Source organism: Urocitellus parryii, chromosome 6 (assembly GCF_045843805.1).
Source record: "Urocitellus parryii isolate mUroPar1 chromosome 6, mUroPar1.hap1, whole genome shotgun sequence".
NCBI lineage: Eukaryota > Metazoa > Chordata > Mammalia > Rodentia > Sciuridae > Urocitellus > Urocitellus parryii.
Window position 1 is genome coordinate 73,808,173 of NC_135536.1, and position 8,501 is coordinate 73,816,673.

The 8,501-nt window shown below is 41.5% G+C and overlaps 1 protein-coding gene across 1 annotated transcript in view; it reads left to right on the forward strand.

The window, feature by feature from the left end:
* Positions 1-8,124, forward strand: part of Slc35f4 (solute carrier family 35 member F4) — a 222,114-nt gene extending 213,990 nt beyond the window's left edge. Inside the window, exons 6-8 of the mRNA XM_026384103.2 lie at positions 1,403-1,595; positions 5,416-5,505; positions 7,758-8,124. Coding sequence (XP_026239888.2) covers positions 1,403-1,595; positions 5,416-5,505; positions 7,758-7,999 — 525 coding nt within the window. The 3' untranslated portion in view covers positions 8,000-8,124. The remainder of the gene's footprint in view (positions 1-1,402; positions 1,596-5,415; positions 5,506-7,757) is intronic.
* The last annotated feature ends 377 nt before the right edge of the window (positions 8,125-8,501 follow it).

Below are 8,501 nucleotides of genomic sequence, written 5' to 3' on the forward strand. Positions count from 1 at the left end.
GGCCACAGAAGCCCACATCATTAGCAAAATAGAGACACTTTTTTTTCTCTCTGAGCCAGGGTCTGAGTCTGATCTGTACTCCCCAATCTTTTTCTACTGAGTTCCCAGCCATCTATGAAAACTCTACTCGAGGGTCATTGTAGCCACCTTCAGAAGTGAGGACTCAGGGAGAAGATCTCAAAGGTTGTTCCACAGAGCTTTATTTTTAAAAGCCAGCTTTCTGGATGTATCTACAGGACAATTCCAATTTTACCTCTCTCAGTGTTTCATTAAGACAAGCCTCTTTGAAAGACACAGAATAATACCCTTTGCATTCCTCCTGGAGGCCTGTTTTGACTATTCACCACCATTGCAGCTCAGAGGGCATGAAGTCTATTTCCATACTGACATTCCTTGGCTCACTGATTCTGTGTGACAAGTTTGACAAGTGTTCACTCATTCGCTATTAGTATCTAACTTGCTTCTGGACAGAAACTCCACCAAAACATCGAATGTGGCTAAGTACTGGCACATGCTAGGTTCTCTTAAGTCTTTCAATAGAAAAATAAATAAATAAATTCAGTTGAAATAAAAAACAGTACTTGAAATTGCTGTGTAATCAGGAGAGTACTCTTATGGAGAGAATTCTCCTGACCACATTACAGAATATTTTCATTCTGGGATTGGGAATAGTGGCTAAAAATGCACAAAATCCTATGCGGATAATAATTTCAGGCAGAAATAATCTGCTGCAATCTATATTATTTGATAGAATTAGTAAAGGGAGACAGGGGTTAGGGAGCTAAGAAATAAGACGCCAGGCCTGGCTTCTTCCTCCAGACTGTTCTGAGACAGATCAGCCATTCGCTTCTCCTTGCCATCTTACAATCCATAGGGGGGAAAGGTTTTTTTTTAATCCACAGAATAACATAATGTTTGTGAAGACATTTTAAGCTCAGAAAGAAAAGTGCTTATAAAGCCAAGGCATCATTATTTCTCTCAACCACATAATTATAGGCTTTCTGTCCAATTTAGCTTTCAGTATTTGTCAAAATAAGAATAAAAGGAGCCCCATGTTTGAAAGGAAGAATTGATGGCATCTCGGTCCTTGAAGATTTTTCTGGGCTTAGGGTACTCTTATTTATCATGTACTCTCTGTGCTTCACAGAGTGTACAGTACCCCAGCGATTTTCTACACCATAAGGAATTTACTCTATGGCTATTTTTGTCTTCTATAAAGGATATAAGGCATTTTAATATCTTGTCTCAACGTCCCATTTAGTGCCATGGAGATGACAGAGAAGGAAGACATGGAAGATAAGCTGTGGGCTGGTTATTCCACTGTGTAGGTGGATAGAATCCTCATCTCTGCTCCAGTAAAGTATCCCCAACTGTGTGGCTAAAGAGTTTCTTTCCCATTCAGGTTTTGTTTAAGATGTTCCTTGGAAGTGCCAACTTTGGGGAAGCCGCACACTTTGTCTCCACCATGGGTTTCTTCAATTTGATCTTCATCTCCTTCACCCCTGTCATCTTGTATTTCACCAAGGTGGAGCACTGGTCTTCGTTTGCAGCTTTGCCATGGGGCTGTCTCTGTGGAATGGCTGGACTATGGCTGGGTAAGTGTTCTCAGGTTTGGGCTTCCCTTTCCTATGGCCACTCGACCTTTCCTTAGATAGATTATCACAGCAGGATTATTCCCTTAGATACCTCTGTGCTCTATTGGCCAAACTTGCATTGGTTAATGTCCTGGAATTTTAGGAACTTCTTGGCAGGCTTTGGTTGGATTAGATCAGCCATCCAACTGGTGTGCCTGCCATGGGGGTGCCTGCCCAGGCCACTGTCTTCACCACTGACCTTCAAGCAACCTCATCCAGTCTTGTGACATACTGTGTGATTTACATGCTCTACGTCTGCCACCGTGTGTTGGGGGAGGCCAAAGCATAGATGACAAATTGAAGGAACTCAAAGTGGCTCAAAAAGGCCAGAGCACCAGGCTCAGGAGAGAGGGAAGGAGGAGGTGGCATTCAAGAGGGAAGCAGCTCATGCGGGTTCTGGAAAGCCATATTGAGGTTTGGATTTTTTATATATATTTATTTTTTAGTTGTAGTTGGACACAATACCTTTATTTCATTTATTTATTTATTTATTTTTAAAGAGAGAGAGAGAGAGAGAGAGAGAGAGAGAGAGAGAGAATTTTTATTTAGTTTTTGGCGGTCACAACATCTTTGTTTTGTATGTGGTGCTGAGGATCGAACCCGGGCCACACGCATGCCAGGCGAGCGCGCTACCGCTTGAGCCACATCCCCAGCCCTCACTTATTTATTTTTATGTGGTGCTAAGGATTGAACCCACGGTCTGGCACCTGCAAGGCAAGCGATCTACCACTGAGCCACATCTCCAGCCCGAGGTTTGGATTTTAAATCCACTTAATATTTAATCAGGGAGGTGACAGGTTCACATCCGTATTAAACAGCTCACTCTGCTGAGCCTGGAGAAAGGGTTTGCAATAGGAAGCCCTCACCAGGAAAGAGAAGGCGGCGTGAGCTGAGCTTGGTAGTCCAGGCAAAGCAGAATGTGCCTCGTCAAGGGCCAAGAAAAAGCCACATGGAGTCTTTTTAATGTCTTCCCTCCCTGCACCCTGGAACTCTGGGGCTGTCTGCCTCAGCGGAGCTCCGGGCTCCCACTTTTAATCTGTGCTACTGCTGTCACTTCATGCAAGAGGAACCTGAAAAAATAATGAGCCTGCTCTTCTCTCACCAAGCAGTCGAAAAACAGCAACAACTCAATGTCCCCATGCGTGTTTACTCAAAATCAAATCATTTGCATTCTGCTCCCCTTTCCACATACTGCCCAAGGTCAGCCTCTTTGCCTGCTCCACAGTTACCCGCCACACTCAACCTGCACGACCTCTGCCAACCCTCAGCTGACCTTCTTTACCAAGGTGATGTGATTTGAAATAGTACTGCAATTCCAGGGAGAAAAAAAAAATGTCCTGATTCTATGATTAGGTCATCTTTTTCCACTCCAACCCAGGAGAAAGAAGTCTTAGACAGGAAGCACTCAAGAGAGGAATCAAGTATTAATTGTTGGTCCCTTGAGTTCTTCTTTCCAAGGCCAAAAATGTATGGTTATCATCTCTCATTACCTCTGCTGAGTTGAGTAGAAATCAATAGCAATGTTTCCATAAGACCAAAATATCCTCATAAACACACCTAGGATATTTCCTGGCCAAAAACAACCTACATGAGAACAATCAGAACCAAAATTTTATTGAATCTTAGCCCCTCACTGCACATACATGGTTTCTTTGCAGCAAATTAGGCCTCACCTGTGTATTCCTTGGCAGGTAATACATGCTCCTAAGCAAACCTGCTCAGACTGGATGACACCCATGCTAGCTGGACCTTGGAATGCTCCAAGCAGTGTTTTCTCTACACCCTACAGAGCACAGTGCCACCTGGCACTGCAATTGCTCCACCAGGCTCACCCCAGGGCTCTGCAGAGTTCACTGTGCCAAAGCCGTGCTCTTACAAATTGAAGAGATAGTCTCTCTCCTAACTGTTATATACCCCAGGGTTTGACACTCCTCAGAGCTCCTGATCTTAAGTTTTCATTTCCACCCATCTCTTCTCCATGGGAATCAGATATGATCTGTCTGTGGCTGGTCTGAGAAATGGAACTGAGAGATGAACACCAGTCTGTGATCTGAGCTGCCCCCACATCTCCTGCAACCATGGCTGTGACCGGTCTCTCAGTGACAGCCCAAATGCAGGTGGGCCTGCCTCCTCCAGTCACCTGGCATATCTGAATTGCACCTAAACTTGGGCTAGACCCCAGGCCACAAATAACACATTGAATTAGATATTCTTTTTTTTTTAGGTTGTCAAAAAAGAATGTAAGTATTCCATCTAAAGAACTAAGGAAAAACAGATAACACATTTCAGTGAAGATGCCTGGCTTTTGTTGAGCAAAAAGGGCTCAGTACTACAGAAATACCATTGCTTTCATTCAATAGGCTAAAATATCCAGTTCAGCCAGCAAAATGACAGCTGAGGAGGTCAGCAGAATCTTCTTGCATTTAATAATTCCTAATGTGTTAAAATTTGCTATGTTTGACTCTCTGAGTCCCTCAAGGGACTGGAACACATTCCAACCTTATCACAAAGGAGGAGCAGTCACTAATTTAGAAGATCCCTTTGCCCTGACTGCTAGGAGTGTCATATGAACAAGTCTTGGGAAGGTCAAACCCATTGTCTACCAAGCATAAGTGACTCCAGGCAACTAAGTTAGTGGGCTTCATTAAAGCAGGAATTATAAATGCCAGTAGAGAATACATACCTTTCTAACTGGAAGGGTTCTAGAACCCTTCTTTGAGACTACAGAGGTACAAGGAACATGCTTCAGTCATGTGCATAAAGACCTTCTCTGATTGAAGGACTTTTCATGCCTGTTATTACTCATCACTCTATTCCCTAAAACGGACATTCAGTTGAACTTTGTTAAAATAATGCTCTGTGATTTATCATTTTTCCCTGTTTTTTTTTAAACCGGATTGAACCCAGGGGCACTTAACCTCTGAGTCACATTCCCAGCCCTTTTTTGTCTTTTATTAGAGACAGGGCCTCCCTAAGTTGCTGAGGCTGGGTTTGAACTTTCCATCCTCCTGCCTCAGCCTCCCACGTTGCCAGGATTATAGGCATGCACCATTGCATCCAGCTTTTTTTTTTCCTTTTTGAAAATATTATTTTTAGTAATGTTGGAAAGGGATAGATAATTTTAAATTATGTTATATTTAACTAAAGAGTTCCAAAGGATTAACTAAAGAGCATGAAGCTACACCCTCAGTTAGCTCTGTAGATCTGCCTGCTGGTTACCTGTGCACAAATCAAGATATGGAAGCAGTCCAGGGAATTTGGTGAAGTATACATTAAACCCACCTTTGTCCATGTGAAGTTTACCTCAGAGAGGGAGAAAAAAAACAGGATAGGCTGTCATTGGGTAGATTTTCCTTTAGATAGTGACATTAGAGCCTTTTACTCTTCTGGAAACATGGCCCAACATAGCAAAGTGACAAAGAGATAAATTGCCAAACTTCAATCTGTCACTTACTTTCCACCCCTGGCTGGCCCCACCCTACCTTTGCCATGCTAATAAGCAGTATGCTGAATTTTACCTCTTTGCATTTGCTCCATATACCTGTTGCCAGACAGTTGTCAAGAGCTCAGGCAAACAGGGAGATGGAGGAGGACAAAAGAATATGACTAATTTGGGGGGACATATGAATGCATCCATCTCCAAAATTAGAGGATTAATTGACCCACGGTGCAGGCACTTAAGAAGGCACCTTTAGCAAAGACATTGATTGTTTCACAGGAAGAAGAAAAGAGCTCGCATGCCGGTTCTCCTTCATTCTGTAGATCCTCCTTTGTTTTACAGCTTTCAACATCCTGGTGAATGTCGGTGTAGTGCTGACATACCCTATCCTCATCTCCATCGGGACCGTGCTCAGCGTTCCTGGAAATGCAGGTATTGGCATGGTTTGGTATGTGCAGGTTCTGATGACCCAATAAGACTCCTGTTCGTCTTTATGCTCTGACTTGTTTCTTCTAGCAATGATGAATTATGTCCCTTGCCTCAGAAGATGTTTTTAAATATCATGAAGGTGGCAGACAACAGAATAACTATGCAGCAGATTTAAAATTTGCAGCTACAAAAACACTGCTTTTACTTGGTTGTGCTTTTAGAATTAAATACCAAATGTATCATTTGGGTTTCATGCAATCTCCCTGACAACCTAATTTCGTGGTATTTTTAGAGGAAGTCCTATGGAAACAAAAGGCAACCCAGCTTAGGACTCTGAAGTCAACGTCACTAGTGAAAGTACAGAAAATGTACAGGGTTTTTGGCTCCCATCAAACTATCCTTAGGGAGCTGCGGAAGCTTCTCTTGGGAGCAGAGCAGGTGGCCCTCCAGGAAAAGCAACTTGACTCACAGGGGCAAGAGGAGAAGCTATTCATCTAGAATAATCTTTCTAGTGAAAGATAACTAAAGTGCCAGTAACTCTAGTAATGAAAATGGGTTGTCTGGGTGACAGTTCCGTCAGTCCTTCCTACTTTAAAATTCTATGATTCCAAGTCTTGAGTACTGTCTTTCTTTTCTTTAGGAAAACCAACATATGTTTACTGAGTGCTTATTATTCAATCAGGATATAAACAAGACAGCAAAAAAAAAAGTGCATTTTGTTTCCTTAAGAAGCTTACAACTGAATTTAGAAAAGAAAACCAATATACTTGAAACAAGTTGGAACTCTACAATGCAACTTATTATTAAATGCCCAAACTATGAAAGACAGACCCAAGGGCTATGAGGTATTTAGAGGAAAGGGAAATTAGAGAGAAGTGAAGTTGTCAAAGAAGTTCATTATTCACCATGAATTCATTCATTCAATAAATAATTTCCGAGCACCTCATCTATGCCAGGAACTGTGCTAACATTGATGATAGATCCTGAATATAACACAGTTCCTGCCCCTAGGACCATGTAGTGGAGAGGTAGATAAAGGGAAGTGAGTAATTACAAGGTAGAAAAATAATTGGTTTGATAGAGGCATGTTCTAGATGCTCTGAGAGCAAATAGGAGGAGCTTACAGAAAGCTGCCTGCAAGAAACCTTCAGACAGAGCTCTTCTAGAGGGGATGGTTGGATGGAGTTAGATATGAGGAGGGAAGGGCAATTTATACAAAAAGAACAGCATGTGACAGACAATTCCACACCTAGGTATATAATCAAAAAAGAAATAAGGAAAGAAAATTGGAAACAGGGATTTGAAAATATCCTTGTACATGAATTTTCACAAGAGTACTATTTACAATAGCCAAAAAGTAGATATACCCAAATGTTCATCAGCAGATGAGTGAATAAGCAAATTGTAGTGTACATAATGTGATATTATTCAGCCACAAAAAAATGATGAAGTATTGACACATGCTACAGCCACAACATAAGTCAACCTTAAAAACCTTATGTGAAATGGAAGAAAACAGTGTAAAAGTCACACATTCTGTGATTCCATTTATCCACTGAAAAAGAAGCAGATGTGTAGTTATCAGGGGAAAAAGAGGGGGGATAAAAGGTTGAGTACAGAGTTTAATTTTGAAGTGATAGAGATGTTTTAGAACCAGATAGAGGGTAATTGCACAATATTGTAAATGGACTAAATGTCACTAAATTCACTTTAAAACAGTTTTATATTATATGAATCTCACCTCAATTAAACTTTGAAAAAGGTCAACACATACAAAGTCATAGGCATGAACAAGTTTGGCTCATTTGAAAAATGTCCAATGATCCATTGAAACTGGAAAAGCAGGTAGGACTGCAAAGGACAAGTCGAAGAGAAAAGCCAGGCTGGGTGCAGTGGCAATATCCATAATCCCAGGGACTTGGGAGCCTGAGGCAGGAGGATCACAGGTTCAAGGACAGCCTCAGAAATAGCAAGACCCCGAGCAACTTAGCAAGACTCTGTCTCAAAGTAAAAAAATAAAAAGGGCTGGGATTTGGCTCAGTGGTTAAGCACCCCTCAGTAAAATCCAAAGTACAAAAGGAGAGAGAGAAAACCATAGAGGTCCTTCGGTCCAGTTTCATGGAATTTGAGCTAAGCCTTGAGTAGTAAGTATGACTTTTGAAAATGTGGAGAAGTGACACTGACTTAGGTTACATGTTTTCAGAGAAACTTAGAAACAGTCATGGGCTGTGACTGATGTGACTTTTCTTTCCTAGCTGTGGACCTCCTGAAGCAGGAGGTAATATTTAATGTCGTCCGCCTGGCTGCTACCATCATTATCTGCCTCGGGTTCCTGCTGATGCTGTTGCCTGAGGAGTGGGACGAGATCACCCTGAGGTTCATCAACAGCTTGAAGGAGAAGAAGAGTGAGGAGCACGTGGAGGACATGGCCGATTCCAGCGTGCACCTGAGGAGCAGAAGCAGGGCCAATGGGACAGTGTCCATACCACTGGCTTAAGGGGGACACAATTTGAATGCACGTCATATGTATATTCTGTGAATATAATCAAATTTTCTCACTACTTGTACACTCAAATGACAGTATTAACTCTGAATTTGGATAAATCATATGTAAAATAATGCCAACGATAAAAGTTTACATTTATATGCTTATCAAGGAACTGATGTAAATAATCATAATAAAATTTTTTATTAAAATATATTTGTCCTTGTTCTCTTTGTTCCGCTTGGAGGGGAATTTCCCTTGCAATTCACAAAATTTCCTGGAAATATGAGATTCAGTTAAATCATAGATGTATTATCTTTTTCTCAGCTGGCATAGAGACCTTTTCATTTCAATCCAGAGAGTGTTGTCTAACGGAAAAAGGTATGAAATGGATATACACTTCCTATTCATTGAAAGTTCAATGAGAATCTAAAAATTCAAAAGCTGGCAAATAATTAAACTAATATTAACAGAGCACCCTCTATCTGTGGGACCCACATTAGGAACCAGGAGG